Source organism: Cataglyphis hispanica, chromosome 4 (genome assembly GCF_021464435.1).
Source record: "Cataglyphis hispanica isolate Lineage 1 chromosome 4, ULB_Chis1_1.0, whole genome shotgun sequence".
NCBI lineage: Eukaryota > Metazoa > Arthropoda > Insecta > Hymenoptera > Formicidae > Cataglyphis > Cataglyphis hispanica.
In genome coordinates, this window is record NC_065957.1 from 9,491,668 (window position 1) to 9,511,087 (window position 19,420).

The following is a 19,420-nucleotide window of genomic DNA, read 5'->3' on the forward strand; positions in this document are numbered from 1 at the left end:
CGGAGAAAAATTAACGGGACGCATCATATTAATCAACCATCATCAGATGAAACTTGACGAAGGAATCATCTGCGCTATTTGACGAACTAGATCCCGCTAAATCGAGTCTCCATCGAACGTGAGGCGCGATTAACGGGGGACACGCGTGAATAACAACGATATCAAGATCTCGCTGCTTTGCTCGATCTCGCGCGATTTCCGACAACGCGCATTCTCGCGCTTATAAGCGCGGATAAGCTCGCTTTGCCTGCGAGCTTCGTGCCGCTAATTTCTAATGTTCGTGACCAGAGATGGAGGTGGACCCTTTGCTCCTCTCGCCCAGCCAGCCAGCCAGCCGTCGTCGGTACGGAGGTCGTCGTACTTCCGGAAACCAGCTCGTACTCTTCCGCTATGAGAAACGCTGGATTCGTCGGATCACGGTTATTACATATGCGGGTATCGCAAGAGCGGGTTCGTACTTCTCTCACGGTTCCATTCGCAAAAAGAAAAAAAAAGAAAAAGAAAAACTTGCCGTCCGATAAGGCTCACGTACGTTCAGTTAATTAAGTTCGTTGCGCCTAGTACGTCCCTAGACGATGTCGAAGGTTGGAACGATATCTCGCATGCGATTAATCCGCTCTCCGAGCATCTACGCTCCTCCGATCACGTATTACTTCCTTTTTACGTACGCCGGATACGTATTTCACCGCCGCGAAGCTTCCTTCCCGAAGTAAAAGTAAAAAAATTCTGAGAAATTCGACACGCGGCCTTGGATCTATGTACATGCACAATCTCACGCTACCGTGATATACTTTACTCATATAAAAGAAATAATTAATAATATTTAATAAATATTTTACATATAATAAATATATAGTAATTATATAAATAAAAAATTATAAATCTTGTTTCGCAATAGGCTCTACAAAAAGGCAATAGTATATTATAAAGATTTATTTGATTGCTAAAAAAATTTATTTATAAATAAACTTTTTTAGTAATCAAATAAACTCTTTTTTAATTTGTGAATTTTTTTAAACATTTTTTTAATATTACTTGCGATATACGCTTGATCTTTGCCCACTCACCCAAGATTTGTCACACCTTTCACATAGTTAAAAATCATTCTACCTGCACGTTGAACCGTATAACAATGAAGCTTATAAAACTCGATATAAAAAGAGAAAGGATTTTTTAATACTAACGTCAGACACCGATTATTTAATACACATGACGAAATATTGCGTTATTCCTAGTTTGTTCTCGTAATAAAAAATATGACTTATTTATTATTAAAATTAAAGTCAATGTTCTTGAATTCTACGAAACAAAAAGGTATCTACGTGAATGGCCTCGCGCCAAATTGCACCAGGCGTTAATTAACCGCATGTAAATTTATGTTAAGCTCCGCTTCGAGCTGAATAGATTAGCTAAAATGTATAAAGGTTCCCCCGTAATTTTCCATTAAAATTAACAGAATAATGTACGGTGGATAAGGCGAGGGTGGTGATATTCCCGGCTTAGGGTAATAATTATTCCGGTACGATTGTGTTAAATAATTAGTAGCTTTAATCTCGGTCGTGACACGACAGGATGCACGGTGGTGGGAGTTCCAGAACACGATAATTAAATTTGTAACACAAATCTTCTCTCATCAAATGACAGTTTTAGGATGTGAGAATCGTTTTCAATCATTTTCACAATAACACATATGCGTGTGTCTGTGTTAAACATGTCGCACAATAAAATTTTTTCACTTAAGAGAGAAAAAGATATTGGTATTTAAAAAGTATAATAAATTAGATGGATAAGAACGTGTTAATTATCTCATTGACATTATCTCGGGATCTGAAAATTGTAGAAGGTTGCGTAGAAGGTTTTCCGGCCAACGATCATCGGCCGAATAATTATTTATGAGACGCCGGGTCGTAATAGTTAATTGAATTGTACGCAACGGCGTATATATGATTCAATCTAAGTAATAATATCGTACGTGCGGCCTTGCATTGTTGTATAGACGCGCGCGAGCGAGGTAAAAGAACAGCGTTTGTGCCATTGTTCCTTGTCGAGATCTCTTGCAATATCTCTTTCGATATTGATGCGACCGTAATGCTAATCGCTCATCGATATGAAATTCCAAGCGATTTCCACAAGAGTGTTTCTAATTCTCTTCCTGTCATTGTGGTATGCGCTATAGAAATAGTGCAGGTCACGAGGATACGCGAAATACAAAGGACATAAATTAAAATAAAGCTTTTTCGAACGCGATAATATTATCTTAAATATATACCATTTTATTAATCATTATTAATATCGCGTTTCAAGTTTCTTTTTTTTTTTTGAAATACTGACTGGTTTTGCAATATGATGTTTCACACATGCAACTGACGCACTTATCGCTGGAAAATATTGATGGCAAAGGGAAAAGAAGAAACATAGAATATGTACAAAAATATAATTTTTAATAGTTTAGCATTTCGCGTATAAACATTACAAAAAAATTACATATTTTGCATACTCATATGCATTTTATCAGCGCAATTTTGTCTGCGTTGTATTACGAATCATGTCACTTTTACTTTTCAAAACTATTTTTTCTATAATATTATTTTTACAATATTAGAATCATATTGTATTTATATTCTTGGCAAATATTTTTACTTTATCAAGATTTTGTGAAGACAAATGTATTACCTCCGGTTTAACGCACCGGATGAGAATTTGCTTTTATAATTTTTTTTTTTTTTTGGATAGAAAAAGAGATTCGTTCTCTATCTCTCTATTTCTCCTTCTCTCTCTATCTTTCTTTCGCTCTCTATTTCTCGAATTTATTAACAGATAATCATCGCGATTCAATGTATATATTAACGTCATTCTCAGGCATTAAATTATCGACCTTATTGAAATGCAACGTGGTCTGTTACTTTCGTCTAGATGAATTTCTGACTGGATTTCTATCCGATCGCGGTAGCGCTAATAAATGCCGTAGCGAGCATTAAATTTTCATTCGGAAGAAGTACGTGCTTCTCATTAAACGCACATAATACATGTATAGCGATAGAAAATTTCATTTTATCGACTCGTTTAAAATTACTATGAGAAATTTGACCGCAACCATACCTTGAAACCTGAACCCCATTGCACTTTCTTACAGTGTTTGAAGGATAGTATTTAAGGATCAACTTTTACTCAGGTGTCATGAATTTGTTGTGCATTTCACTTAAAATGGAAATTAAGGTCATTACCTAAAATAAATATTTAATCTCTTCTTTAATTTTATGCAGACTTTAACGACGCAAAGTAGCGCATGTATAATCTTATCTCTTTCCAGAAAATTTACATTTCACATAAATATTTAAAAATCTATCGTATATATTATTGAGAGAAATTTTACAAAATAATACTAATTTCAGACTTTTTTGGGCGATTGAAAATCCATTTTAAGATAAAAACAAATCACACGAATACAGATAGATCGTAGATTTTAAGAGATTCTAATCTTAACTTAAAATTTCGATGTTAGAAAATCATTTTTCGAAGTACAGTTATTATCTCCTTCATATTTTATGCAATCTTAGCCTTGTACAAAAATAGACGTATATCTGCATATGCATAGTATTGGCGTAAAATGCGCAAGTTTTCTAGAACAATCTAATAGTTACACGTTGCGAAAATAGGACACCTGTGTACGCGCGCGCCCGGATCAGGGTTAAAAATCCGGTCACCTTAATTGAACCCCTCGAAAACGAGTGTCCCTCTCCTCTTCGTCTGGCGCGTCGCGGAGGAAGCGGCAGACTGCTCCTCTCTCTTCCTCTCTCTTTCTCTCCGGCAAGGAGAGCCCGGTGGGGTGCAAGGTGAATGTGGAGTAGAATCGCGGCATTACGTGCCACCGAGTAACGGAGCGGACGCGGAATAGAGCGTATCACGTGTCTCGTCCCCGGCTGTGTGTTTGGCGTCTTCCTCGACGCGGTACTCTCCTCGACGAGGCGCCGAAACGCGAAGGAAAAGCGGCAGTCGCGTGTCGGCCAGCGGACAGATCGGTCCAGAGCGCCGCCGTCTCATCCTCGCGAGGACACTTGACACAATTGTTCGCCGGATGATCGATGACTGAACAAATTTGCGGAGACAATTGCCGGAGACACGGACCTCGAGACGCGGTCCTCTACATGCAACCGTCTATACGATTCGGTGAAATCGCGCATCGATGAATGAGATGTCGTAAAGTAGCACGTTCGAAGAGGACTCGATCGAGACTCAAAGAGGATGTTGACCTGGTAGCGGGTATCGATCGACGAAGATCGGGGAAAATCGCTCGCGCGTTAAAGAATTCAACGATTGACGTTTGCAGTCCAGCTGCATCATCCGATCGTTCATCTCCGTCTCTTCGCATTCTTCAATGGTGTGAATCCAGTAAATGGATTCTTTATGAGTGATTGTTGCCGGATCAACACAACGTCGGAAGACACGAATGGCCAGCGACGAGACGTCATATTCCGATGGACCGCGTGTGACCAGCGCGGAATCGATCATCTGATCGGCGCCGAGAAAAATCCCGCGAGTGCGCGCGCGATAAAGGGCCTTGATTTCGAAAGGAAACTGACGAGAATGCCGAGGGAGAACATGTGGCGGCAGAGGAGAGTGCCCGTTCCCAAGAGGTAAGGAAGCTATCTCGAGACGCGAATTAACGACAGCGTTAAAGCCGTCTAATTATGCGCGCGCAATTAACATGTTCCACGACGTCATCAATATTTATCCGCGCGCGCGAAACGTGAGAATGCACGAAGGAACATCTCGTTTCTCTTGTGGATCGAAAGACTTATCCTATATTAAGAATCGAGGTGTTAACCGTTAAACACGCTGGTGACTTACTCTTGACAAATAACCGTTCGCCTTCTCGCGATGAGGCTTTCTCCTGGTTTTCTTCTATTCGCTTTCTTATAAAACTCGATTTTGAAGACTATAATCATAGATATTGGCATAGGCTATAATCATGTCATATATAATTTTGATTAAACTATAATTGCTTTAAAATTTTTCAAGTCTTGGATTTTGTTTAACGTTGGCATTATGAGAAAAAAAAACAAGTTTTTTATCTATTTTTTAATTTTTTAATCATCGATTCACAAATAAAACTCTTTAAGATGAAGGAAAAAATGTGTAAAGAACATTATTATTATTTTTTATGCCATTTATTTCTTTCATTCTTTAATAATCACAAAAAATTGTTATCAATATATGATTATTTTTCTAGGCAACTTTAATATATTTGAAAATTAAATGCTTGAAAGTTAAAATAAAAATATTTTCTTTTTCTTTTATTAATATAAAATTATTCTCTACGCATATCTATAATAAAAACTTTTTTTCAAGAATACCGTTAATAAGTAAAATCTAGGGAAGAAGAAAAGGGGGAATATACACATGTAGAATATAAAATATAAAGAGTATAAACATATAGAGTAAATAATATAATATAAATAATATAAATTTTACAAACATGCCTGAATATAAGATATAAAAATTTCTCACACATTTTGGGAAAGATTGTAACTTAAAAAAAAAGAAATTGCAAATGTGTGACGGGATAATTTATGCAAATAAAATTCGCAAAATAAACATAGTGGAAGTAAGCTAGAAAGTTGAACAGCTTATAGTTTTGCGAATGCATATATAATGAGTACTTTTATCTTCTCTTGATGAGAGATGATTACGTCATTATTATTAATATTATTCGTATAGTATTAAATACATTTTAATTACACGATAGCATAACAAAGAGTATTTTATATAATTTTGATATAATTTTAGAGTAACTTATACTTTTAATTATTGCCACTCGTCTCTAAATGCATATAAAGTGCAACAAATTTGCATATATATATATATATATAAAAGTAATTCGTGTTTTTTAACAAGGCATTAAAAAATATTGCTTATGAGAGATCAGAAACTCATTTAGAAAGCTTATCGAAAAATCGGTGATTTTCCAGTTATACCACAAATAACGGAACGTCCTATATAACTCGCATTACATGTCACATAGAAAATGCGAGAAAGTTGGCGACAGTAAGAAATATTTTAGATCTCCAGATGTTCGCCGCAATCGCTTAAAATACATTCTATTATCAACTGTACAAGAATGCAAAAGCCATTTGCGCGAAGAAGAGATCCCTGAAATAACTTTACGTAAGATTTCCTGTTTCGCTTCATGAATATGTCGTTAGTTTTTAAAGGTATAATTTAACGAGAATATAGAGAACATTCGCGCCGACCGCGATCAGGGTCGAGGTGACGCTTATTTAGAGTCGAAGTATCTCTCACGTGGGATTCTCTCGGATGTGTCAGGCGTGCGACAAATCGATTCATCGTGGCGCGAATAATGCCGGCCAACGGCCGAACGCGTGAGTGGTGGTCGATTCCTCGATACCTCCTGTCCTATGCAAATGCACGGTAGTCACGAGGACCACTTCTTCTCGCAATTGACCTCCCGAGCACGCATATAACGTCACACGATAAGTTGACGATCTTGGAGAGAACGTGCTTTGTAAAACACGGTAACCGAGTTAAAATCTCGTATTAAAGTAGGACAAAAGATGGATTATTCGTGTTTGGAGATTATGTCAAGTTTTGTGATAAGGATTGAATTATACTTCTATTAAATTCATATTATTATACAAAGTGTATAAACGCATAGATTATCCGGGATTAATTGAAATAAAACAAAAGATTAAAATTAAAACAAAGTTTCGTTTTCTTTTACAAACAATTATAAATAATTTATAATATTATTTGTGATTAAACTTGGCACGCTTTTTTTTTTTTGATAGAATTTGTTGAAGAAATATTTCTCATCCTTTAATCTCTCTGTAATTTCTTGCTTGGAACAATCAACGAGGTGCGATCTTTTGAAAAAATAATTAACGAAATTTTTCCTTCAGCTATATGAACCGTAAATTTTTGCAATCTACTGGGAATTATTCGCGATAAGCACCACAGTCTCGTCTCTTTCATTCATCTCGTGTTAATACAGTTGATAATTACGAATTCTGCTGGCGCGAGTGATGGACCATCGTGACGTTTGCAAGAACGTGAGTCGATTTGTTTCATTTCTGCGGCTCGTCTCGGGTGATGAATTTCACCATCCGAGTGAGAAAACTGCGCGATAATGAATCTTCAACGTCTATAAATAAAAGTTATAGGCTCGTAAATGAAGGCAAGAGTATTAAAAAAAATATCATTGTTGTAAAACGGAAAAAAAATAGGAAAGATTTCTAAATGGTAAAAAAAAAAATTATTATTATTATTATTACGCCTCTCTTTTTTTCTCTCTTTTTCTTGCCATGCGAAATCCCGTATACTCGCACTTCCGACTTCTCCGATCAAACATTTGTCGAGAACGTCGCAATTAACGGTGACGATGATAATGCGCGTTAAGTGGCCGTCTAAGAAAAGATTGCCTACCGGGAGTATTTCCATTACGGAGAAACAACTCTCCTCGTATCAACAGGTAGACGCTGGCTATACGTCAAGCGCGTATAAAATCTGATTTAATAAAGTATCCCTATATGTAATGTCAGAGGGCGCGTCCGGTTAAGTGAATAGAAAAAAATCGCGAATTAACATGGGTCGGACATGCGTACACGCCGTATAATTTTATGGCTGTTAACTTGGAATATGCGGACGTGCGCATTTTTTTGACGCAAGTCGTTAAAGATCTACGCCCTTAGAAGAAAGATTTGCAATAGTTGTTGAGGACGTCCGATATATATATTTATAGGTGCGGCAGAAAAACTCGTCTAACTGGATTGAGAGATTACACGAGCGTCTTCCTGGGTGAATTAAAAATTTAATTGAAAACGCAAAGAGAGATGTAAATATAAAACAATTCACTTCTCGCACAAAAATTAAGTAATTCCAATTGTTTCTGCATCGGAGAAAATTTCCGAGCATTTTGAAATGATCACAGGCACACATATACAAAGAAGCAGCGGGCGGCTTTATTGGAATACACTTCGACGCAGTAGTGACTGCGATAATTTATCATATACGCACGCTCGTTAAAGTCAATTGTGGTCGTTGTATTGCAACGAGCTCCATTGTCGACTCCATACATCGAGCGCGATCAAAAGTTGCGTTCTTGCAATTTCAACAGGAAAATCTTCGCGTCCGTCGTCTCGCGGCTCTTGTGTGTTGCATTCCGCAAATGTTACCACGATCCATTACGAAAGATTGCGAAAAGAAGGAACAGACAAAAAAGATCGCACAATTATATATCCCTCTATCTGTAATCATAAATATATGTATGGCGCGTTCGAAATGCGAGATCAAATCTGACAGGAGATGAGTTGCAGCAGCCTTTCAAGAGATTTTTAATGATATTAACAATACAAAGAAATATATATGCATGCCTTCAAACGTTAAACCGAGTGCTTTGTTTCGATTCCTCCTTCTCACGGTGCGATGTTGGAATGAAGATTAGAAAAAATAACGGTCGTCTTCCCGCATCCGCGTATTCACAAACGCTAATCTAATATGACATAGCGTAAAAAAAAATTATTTTAAATACGAAAGTATTTTTTTCCTCGAGAAAGAATTGTCGTGGCTGTCACACCTGACGCTATCTCTACTATACATATATAAATTAGACCGCGGAAGATTATGAGAGATCTGACCCGCAGACCCCTTTAGCACGTGCGACACGTGCTCGCGCAATCGACGAGACGGAAATTCCAATCGCTCGCACATTCTTCGCCCGATTCTCCATTTCGCGACTCGAATACACCAAGACGTGCCGGACAATCGGATTTCCAGATACGCCATTATGTACCCGAAGCGCATGTACGGTGCCCCTTTATATACCCCGGTTACGGTATATATAAACGCGTTCCTCCGAGCCTTACGGTTCCCTTCTCTCCGCGTGTCGTTGACACTGCGTCCGGCAGAACGATACCGTTCGTTTCTCGCTTTTCCCTCGACCAGATCTGCTTACGTTTCGCCGATAAGCCCGGAAGAACCGCGGCGGAATGCTGAGGAAACGTCCTTGCATATCCTCGAGGATCGTAGATCCCGACGTTGCGAATTACACTGGACGATCGCAATTCAGAAATGATAGACAATTTCTTTTTTACGGATAATTTAAAGAAATTACAGATATTTTTTAAAATTAGATAAACTGCTTTAATAGCTAATTTAATACTGTTTTTTCCAGACAAGAATATTAAAGTATCTTATATAGTGGAATATAAAAATTTGATCCTTAAATTCTTTAATATATTAATTAAAAATTTTTGTTACTTATGATTTATAAAGACAAAAATAAAGCAAAATAGACGCTATGACTTGTTTCTTGTTAAATTTTTTGATATTAAAAAAATTGTCTGCACATTTATTTTTAAATTTTTAAATAATCTATATTGCGTTTTTTTATAAAATTTATATAAATATACATTTTAATTTCCGCTTTATGCATTATAAAAATATTTTATTTTCTAGATCGCAATCTTTCTGATCTGGTCAGAGTTTGTCAGAAATTTTAATGCAAACGAAAATTTACATATTACACTTAAAAAGAGTTTCGGTTCCCAGAAAACATTCTCGGCACATTATTAATGTCCGAGAAATTGTGACTTACTCATAAGATTGCGGATCTATAAATTTCTTTCTTTAATTAAAATGTCGTTTGACTCTCAAGGAATGATCCCATGTATATTCAATAAATATAATGCATGTAGAGAGAGAGAGAGAGAGAGAGAGGAGGGAATTTAGATATAAATTGTGCGTAAATATATGACTACAACTGTACGTGTATCATTTAGAAGATTGCATTCATACATCATTCTAGGGATACTACTAACCTTCCGTTAAGCGTTTAAATCAGAGGTCGGCAACCTTCTCTAGCATTCGCAAACCGCATATTCGACTTTTAATTTTAATAAGAGGCTTGCAAGACGTAAAAGAGACCTGTGCAAAAGTATGAAAAGTAAAGCACAGGGTATAATGTGGTTAAATCATGCATAAAATCTATTTAAGAAATTGGACAATATATAAACGGATATTACATAAACGACGCAAAATAAGCGCGAAAAGATTAATTATATAATTAAAAATATTAATTTATATAAGAGGGAGAGATCTCTTGTCTCACGGAGAGATTAATTTGTAATAATTCTATTTATTTATAATAACTTGTTCCTTTAAAAATTACGATTTAATTATTGCAAAATATGACTTTTTCTAGAAATTATAAATATTTATATTTTCCGGCATATTAGATTCCCACGCGCTAATGACAAAAGCGACCGTTCAATGACAATGCAGTCATTTTGAAGCTGCGGTTATTCATGGAATTAAGTAATAACGGTGGGAAATGTAAGAATAGAACGCTAAGTGCAGATAATTTCGAAGAATCGGTATATACGGCTCTATCAATCCATTTCGCAGAATATAAAACTTGTATAAAGTAATATTAAAATATAATAGAGATCCACATCTTCCTCTCTTCTAATTCTAATAATAACCTTTTCTATGGAGAGAGAGAGAGAGAGAGAGGGGGGAACAATTTATTAATCAATTCACAAACGATTCAATTTTATTGCAACTTTCAGAATGATATTAGTACATCATCATTAAAATCAATAATTATTTCTTTCGCAATTAGATGTATCCGAGAGTTGAGAATTGCCACGTAAATTGCACGTGAATCGCAAAATCGGTCGAGGCCAAAGATGCATCTGCGACGATTGCGCGAATTTCTTAACGCGATCATACGAAGAGATCCGGCGAATTATTGCACTCGTCGTATTTGAGACATTATTATATGTTGCGACGACGATCACCGATTATGATGGAAAGTAACGCCGAGACAATTAGAGGGCGGATTTCACTCCACTGGTACTGAGATATTACTCTAATGACGAAAAATGATTGCTCGCAGGTTAATCGCCGATAAACTTGCCACGCGAGAAGAATCAATTGTTCTTTCCTTCCCGTCCTTCTTCCTCCCCTCCCCCTCGCATAAGCATTCACTTTGCAAGATCGAGAATTACAGATGAACTTGATGATAGAGGCGCCTCGTGATTTGCTATGCACAGTCATGGCGCAAGCGATCTCGCGGCTTCTCCTGATCGCGGAAGGAATCGATTACAATGGTTTCACGTGCATCGCGTTAATGCAACGTTTATTGCATTATTTATGATATACCGTACAAATAACGATCGTTACTATCTCGCGGGGATTTATACGATACCGTTGCGCATATTAGCGAGTAAGTGAAATTGAGGGGCTCGAGGTAACACAATGTACTAGGTAAGAGAAGCCTGGTAATTTTCAACTTTGTATATTTTATCATTAATTAGCAAAAAGCGTTTCTTAGCGTCGCACAGGAATTAGAAGATTTTTTTTAAGGATTATTATTTCTCGAGTTGATAAAAATATACGGGCAAAAAAAACTTGCGACTCGTCGCACGCAACTTGCGGCGTGTCGATTATAATTTCTCGATTTCGAATCGTCCCTTTGTCGTGAATGTGCGCGTGTTGTGTACTTATCGCTTCGGTCCGCAAAATTGAAGCGATCGTCGCGCTTTACGGTCGGCGCTTCTTCGAGAACCAGGTCACATGGAGAAACGTCAACTCCCAGATGGGACGACCAATTACGAGATGATGGCTCCGCCGTGTCCTAATTCTAACTGTCAACCTAGATAAGACTCGACTCCGGGTTATTTAACGTGCGAGAGAGCTTCTTGCGCCGCCATCGCTCCTTCGCGTTCATTTGCATCACGACTTAGGTTCCTCCGGTTTTTTGCACGAATCATGCACGACATTCGTCGTATATGAATAATGTATCCCTCGAGTTGCCCGCGAGCCGCAAAAAATGGGAAGTAAAACTAAATTAGAATATTAATATAATTAGTCATAATGACATAAAGCTATTAAGCTAATGAATATATTTTTTTCTTGTTACAGAACGATCGAGTTGATCGCTTTGATAGCGATTTCCAGTACGTTGTTCCTCTTTCTGCATACAAGAGATCTACACTCGCGTCTGAAAAAGATGGAAGTGCGTCTTCAACCGGGAGAAGATGACGTGCTTTCAGCGAATCAGCTATCGTTTGGTAACGTATTAAAATATATAAGATAAAATTAGAACATACGATGCTGAAAAGCCACCGTCTCGCTTTCTTTCTCTTTATTAAGGCAATAAAAAAATAGAAAGATATAGAAAGACCAAAGAGGATGACATAAGAAATAAAAGAGACATAAAAGATAAACATAAAGAAATGAAAATTTATATCTTATTAAAAAGAATAGACATTAATTTTACAATTTAAATTTATTAAAAATTAATTTTTAAATTTTACGTTTCACATTTCAAAATGTAACATAATTTCTTAATCATCATGTTCAGATAATAAATAAATAACATACATATAAATAAGCGAATAATAAAAATTCAGGAAAGTAGCATTGATAAATTTATTTCAGCTTCTTAGAAGCGACAAGGACGAATCCGTTAGAACTGTTAATTGGAAGAAACTAATTATCTATTTAATTACACAAACCGCACTCCGGTTTCCTGTCGCCTGAAAATGAACTACATCAGAATTACAGTCGTGTCAGTCTCGAAAGGCGCACCATAATAGACACGTTTATACATGCGCTTTTATCTGCTCGTACAAACTCCTCGAGGGTGCTGTTAACTTCCCGGTTGAGGAAGGTTAAGGTGTGAGAGAGTGAACGCGGATAGAAGATTCAAGGAGAGTTACAAATGCTTGCGCACAGGATATGTATATAGATCTGTTACATCGTCGCTATTATCCGTACAATTCACATTTTAAAAGTCCAAGTTTTGAAATAATATACACAAAATATATTGAAAAAAATCGTTAAAAATCTATTTATAATTATTTTAAAATTATTTTAAAATCTATTTATAATTTTCTTTTTCAGTTATATCATTAAAAATTTATGTATTATTGTTTTCAAAAAAAAAAAAAAAAAGAGAAAGAAAAAATAAAAGTATTTTTATCCGCTATTGATATTTGAACGAAAAAATTCAAAAATGACTGATGAAATAGATTTATTTCTCGTTTAAAGTAATCGCGCACGGATGTCGCAGCATCAAAATGCCCTTACTAATGATCCTTACATATCTCCTCGGATGCGTTTTGCACAAATGTACATGATACACTCATACGCTAAATGAGAGAAAGAGAGAGAGAGATCTCTATCGCATCAGTAGTTACCATTCCACATCCATTTCGCGGGATTCGTAACGGTAGCGAGAGCTTCGTTTACTCGCAATCGCGAGCTAATTATTCGTGCACGTCCCATCGTTCGTTTCACACGTGTGAATTAACCATCCACGTCTTTGCCGCGCCGAGTGTATTTATTACGTTGTGGCTCTCGCAATTACGTGTCCGCAGCGTCGCTTTATTATTATTTAAGGTCGTACCGAAGCGAACGCAAATCGTGTTCGTTTAAGAGAAAGTACGAGTTATTATTATGTCAGGCTTTTTGCGAATTCGGATGGTCCCTTATGTATATATCTGCAGGAATTGCTCTACGAGAGGAATTGCTTTACGAGAGAAATCGCACGTGATTCTTTTTTAAATTTTTGATCACGACGTAAAAGAAATAAAAATCAGCGAAATAGGTATTTAAAAAATTTTTCAAAGTTTGAGAGGATGCAATTTAATTTCACCGAAATCGTTTCACGAATATCGTAAAAAGAATTTCTGATATCGTGTAAAAAGATCGCTAAATAAATACGATTATTCCCGCAAAGTCGTGCGAAACAGTCTTTACTTTCAATGGCATACCCACTCGTAAATTAAAAATGTTATATGCGGCATAAAGCAGCCTTCACAGAAATTCATCTCTTCTCGGAATACAATGATTAATAATGTATTGTATTATGAACGTGGCTTATAATTATTATAATGCCCAGCCGCATTACTTTCTACTAGAAATTTTTGCTCACGACAATTGAGAAAGAGTAAACATAGTTGGTCTTTCGTTTTTGTAAAGCGAAAGTCAGCGCGTTCGAACTCGCGTATTAGCGATCGGAGACGGAATTGTAGCAGCAATGTATAATATATACATAGTTATTTCCGCGATGAAGAAACTTTGATGAAAAGATTGCGTCGGTCGCAGAAAGTCGCGAGAACGATAAAATCGCGGAAAAAATCCAATGTTAAACTACAGGCTATTGTTTCATGTATAAATCCCGCTTAAGACAATATACAATTTGCGGAATATAAATTTAAAATAGAATTCTATGCCACATTTGTGCTAATATATATGTGTTCATGTAATGTCTCCTGACATTTTATACATATATATATGTATGTGTATGTATATATATGTATATGTGTGTGTGTATTTTATTTCTTTAAATATTTTCTATATTTATATGTGATATATATATATATATATATATTTATTGTATATAGGGTGAGCCCAAACGATTCGATCAGGCTTTGAGATTTTATAGAAAATTTAATTTTGAACAAAAATTTCCCATAAACATGGGTCCAAAAATGCTTCCTTAAAAATGAAGCTCAAAAACTTCTGAAATCATAGTTTTTATACATTTTTTACAAATATCAATAAAGTATGCATTTTTTAATAAAAAGTATCGAAACAAAAGTTGTAAAGAATTAAATTATCTTTCAAATGAGATCAAAATGATAGTAATTCGTTCTATTAGGTTTTGAGATAACTAGTTTCAAAAATATGTACAAAAAACTGTTTCTTTGACTATCGAAGGTAGAACTTTTGAAAAAGCTGATTATCTCAAAACCCATGGAACAAACTAAAATCATTTTAATCTCATTAAAAGATAATTTAATTCTCTACAACTTCTGTTTATAATAAAAATACTTTTTATTATAAAATGCATACTTTCCCTGATATTTGTAAAAATGTATAAAGTAATCGTTATTTCAAAGAAAATTTTTTAGGTGCTAACTTTCTAAGAAAGCACTTTTCGATTCATATTTATACAAAACTTTTTGTTCAGAATTTTCTATAAATTTCCTATAAAATCTTCTACAAGGTCTGACCGAAGTGTTTAGGCTCACTCTGTATAAACATATATATATATATATATATATATATAAACATATATATATATATATATGTACGTATACATATATGTATATACTTATTTTTTGATAAAATATCTAACAAGTAAAATCCGTGCGATACACTTAGAAGCCATTCACCAGAAGGAAGAGACGATCGAGAATACACATGAAAGATAAAGGATGTTTCCCGGAGGCGGAACCGACTGCCGGGGGGCAGTGGAGAGTGGCCGCATCAAAGGGAGGTGAAAGGAAAAACGCCGGCGCACGTGAGCGAGAATAAATCAGATGTGCAGAAGAAGCGCGCGCATTAAAAGGAGAAATGGATTAATCGCTCGCGGCGAAATAAATGGCGATGTGAATGGAAATGAAAGTTCAATCGCTCATATACCGAAAGCGTGTTCTTATCGAAGAAATTCGCTCTTAACGCGCGGCGGGGATGAAAGGACGATGATTGAGCTCGAAAATGCATGAAGAGTGATTACCTGCGATTTTATGCGAAAAAAATCGCGGCGACGAGGACGGGTGCGAGAAAACGCGTATACTAATAATTACAATTATCATAATGAGAATAATTTTCTGCTCTTTGATCAATATAATAAGTTTACGGAACGTAATTAAATGACAAAGACATATAGGATCTGGATGTTATTACGTGCAGGCGTGTAACTTCAGTGTGTGATTAAAGAAAGAGGTGGAGAGGTTTGGCGGGAAATCTATTCAGCGGAGACGAAGTGGATTAACGAGATACCTTCCACCTCCTCTCGGGGATGCGTTCGCACCTTCGTATTCGTGCACCCCGACTCTCGATATTATCACTCGGCAACTGCTCGTAATACGTCCACGAAGAATGCACGGAGCCCGGTCTCTTCGCGCACAAAAGATCGAGAAGATCAAGAAATGATCTATGGAGAGGCCGTCTCGCTCGTGGAATGATTCGCCTCGGTCATGAAAACGATCGCGAATGCTCGGTCATGAAATCCGGTAAAAACCCGAGCACATTCGTGAATAAGAAATATTAATCTCTCTGGAATTTTTTTTTTTTCTATATATTTTCTAGTTTATCAAAATCGATTAATTAAACAACTGGAAAAAAAACATATATTATTTAATAAAATATTAAAAATAAGAAGCTAATTTTGCTTTAAAGAAGCTATACATATCATAAATAATCCGAGTTCTCTCTTATCATTAAGCCATCACGAAGAACTTTCTCAATATCGTAAATAATAATCGTATATATCGACTTGTAACGAGTCACATAATTCACCGTCTATAGCGTCGTGTTATTTTTAACGAAGCACTCAATCATTCTGCGTTCGGCTTCCTAAATACTTTTAAGCATGACTGATAACTGTGCAATTTCCTCTCCTCCGCAGCATCACTCGGAAACAGGATTCCGAGGGCAGAGCTACTTCCGTGTTCCCGTTCACGGCTAACTTGATACGATTCAGCGCGGAATAAACACGTACGCGAGATAATTCGCACTGCTCCTCGGGCGCGAACAAGAATCAACAGTCAGTTTACATTCGACCTCCTTGGCTGCATTTATTTTAACCAGCCAAACGTAAAATGACAACGCATGTAAGTGAAAGTAAAGTAAAGATATTCCTTATACTTTATGCAGGTACACGCGATAAGAAGTGTATCGTGTACCTGTTGAAAGCAGCTTTTCTTTACGAGGACTTTTGTTGTAGTGAAAGTGACATTTCAATTGATACACAAAAGCATCATCTCAGAATCGATTAGGGTTAATCGGTTGCCCGCGCGTCAGTAAAATCATTCAGACGACAAGTCGTGTAATCATTCACTTGCATATCCGTCAACTGCCTAAGCAGTCAATCAAACATCTATCGATCATCAGCAATTAGTGTGAAATTGTTGAGTAAAATAATCTGCATAGCAATTTTGAAAGAAATAATTTCTTTGATAATTATAATTTTTATTTTCTTTATAATTATAATTTTCTTTTATAATTTTTTCATCTATAAATAAAATCTATCTATGAACAAAATCTAAATTTGAGGAAAAGACTAAATGATTAAACTCAATAATGGTTGCATGTCAATTAGAAAGGTAATTTTCTAAAAAAAAAAAAAATTATACTTCTTGATTTTCTGCAGCATTATCGGTTTGATTAATGAGACAAGATCAAGATCACATCTTTCTTCGCAAGAGAAGGAAGTGCCATGTCACAGAAAATTAAACGCAAATTTGAGAACGCCGTTCACCTTTTGTTCGTCGCGCGCTTTCTTCCTAACTGTTGTCATGCAATGTGCCATTGTTCCGGTCACAATCAGTCGGTCAGTTTAAGACACAGAATAGGGAACGATCCTTATTGTTCCCTTTACAATATACAATACTGTCGGATTCTCCAATTGGAAATTGCAATTGGTTAATCTATTATCGTCCACCTTCATTGAAATGAGAATGCATGCTGAGATTATAATAGCTTCCTTTCTTCGGACGAATACATCATGGTGACAATAATAATAACATTTGTTGAAGCGTATATTGTTGAAATAGAATTGCTAATATTGCACGGAACGTCTTCGCAAAAGTAGGTTAATTGCAAGATGGGATTATTCTCTCAATTGAAAAATCTCTTTCTAAGAAGACTTTATATTTTTATTAATTATCAATCCATTGCAATTATTAGTCACTTCAAAACATTTTAAGGCGTAATATATGTCAAGATATATAATATGTGTCAAGATTTTTAATTACTATCATTATATAAACGTTTTTCTCTTTTTTTTTTTCTTTTCGATGCGTTATTAATGTTAGCACACATTTAACGCGCTCTACTAAATTATTACGGTGCATTTGAAAACAGCAATATGATAACTATAAAAGGCAGAATAAGAGCGAAACTTCTCTGTAGGTCATTTAAAGTTTTACGGATAGAAACGAGTTTAAATATTCGATAAGAAATCGTGTCTATAAATCTTGTAATTAAAACGAATATGTATTGGGTTGGCAACTAAGTCATTGCCGATTTCAAATAAGAAGGCAAATTCAGAATTTTTGTTTAAAAATATAACTTTATTCAATTAGATATTGCCCGTTCTTGTCGATGACCTTTTTCCATCGTTCTGGCAGCGTAAAAATTCCCCGTTCGTAAAATGTCTGGTCTTTGCTATTAAAAAACTGAATTAGGTGTGATCTGACATCATCCGCGTTGTTAAAAATTTTACCATTTAAAGAGTTTTGCATGGAACGAAACAAATGGTAATCCGAAGGCGCAAGGTCAGGGCTATATGGTGGGTGTGACAAAACATCCCAACCCAGTTCCAATAATTTTTGCCGAGTAACCAAAGATGTGTGGGGCCTTGCGTTATCATGATGGAAAACAACACCCCTCCGATTTGATAATACCGGCCGCTTTTCTTCAATTGCATCCTTCAGTTTGTCGAGTTGTTCAACATACACATTTGAATTTATCGTTTGGTTCTGCGGCATGAGTTCAAAATACAAAATTCCTTTGTGATCCCACCAGACTGACAGCATAATCTTTTTTTGGTGAATCTCTGCTTTTGATGCTGTTTGGGCTGGTTGATCTTGCTTCACCCACGATCTCTTGCGAGTAACATTGTTATAAACTATCCACTTTTCGTCGCCAGTAACTAGGTTCTTCAGAAATGGATCATTTTCATTGCGTTTCAGTAGCGAATCACAGATGCTAATCCGTTGCGTCAAATGAATTTCCTTTAGCTGGTGAGGGATCCATAAATCAAGTTTCTTGACATAACCAAGGGTTTTTAATTTTTTTTCAATGCATGTATGCGACACATTGAGCTTCTCTGCAATGTCTCGTGTTGTGCTGTGACGATCTGAATCGATAATGGCCTTGATATGGGTTTCATCCACTTCGACTGGGCGGCCAGATCGTTGTGCATTTTTCAGTGAAAAATCACCGGAACGAAATCTTTCAAACCAATTTCGACACTGCCTTTCTTTTAAGGCTTCATCTCCATATACGGCACATAACTTCTTTTGTGCTTGCGATGCGTTCTTGCCTTTTCGGAAGTAATACAATAAAATGTGTCGGAAGTGCACGTCCTGTTCTTTCATTTTTAAATTGGGATAAAAACAAAACTAAAAAACTAATCAAAAAATTTTTTTTACTAATTAAACGTAGAAGTCCATACAGTAAGAAAAAAATATAGGTTAGATGATCTGGCCACGCTAACAAAACAAAAGAAAGTGTAGAGTGAATCTATCGACAAAAACGGCAATGACTTAGTTGCCAACCCAATAGTACGGTATTACTTAACTGTAACGACACAAAATGTCAATCTTTCTTTATCGTATAAAGAGCTCGTAACATAAATTTGATAAAGATAAATTTAATAAAT

The 19,420-nt window shown here is 36.1% G+C and overlaps 1 protein-coding gene across 2 annotated transcripts in view; it reads left to right on the forward strand.

Moving 5' to 3' along the window:
* Positions 1-3,564: 3,564 nt before the first annotated feature.
* LOC126848642 (heparan sulfate 2-O-sulfotransferase pipe) overlaps positions 3,565-19,420 on the forward strand; it is a 28,358-nt gene continuing 12,502 nt past the window's right edge. The window contains exons 1-2 of one of the 2 annotated variants that reach the window (XM_050589664.1): positions 3,565-4,634; positions 11,941-12,089. In XM_050589664.1, coding sequence (XP_050445621.1) covers positions 4,405-4,634; positions 11,941-12,089 — 379 coding nt within the window. In that variant the 5' untranslated portion in view covers positions 3,565-4,404. The remainder of the gene's footprint in view (positions 4,635-11,940; positions 12,090-19,420) is intronic. The other variant, XM_050589663.1, reaches the window with a different exon arrangement.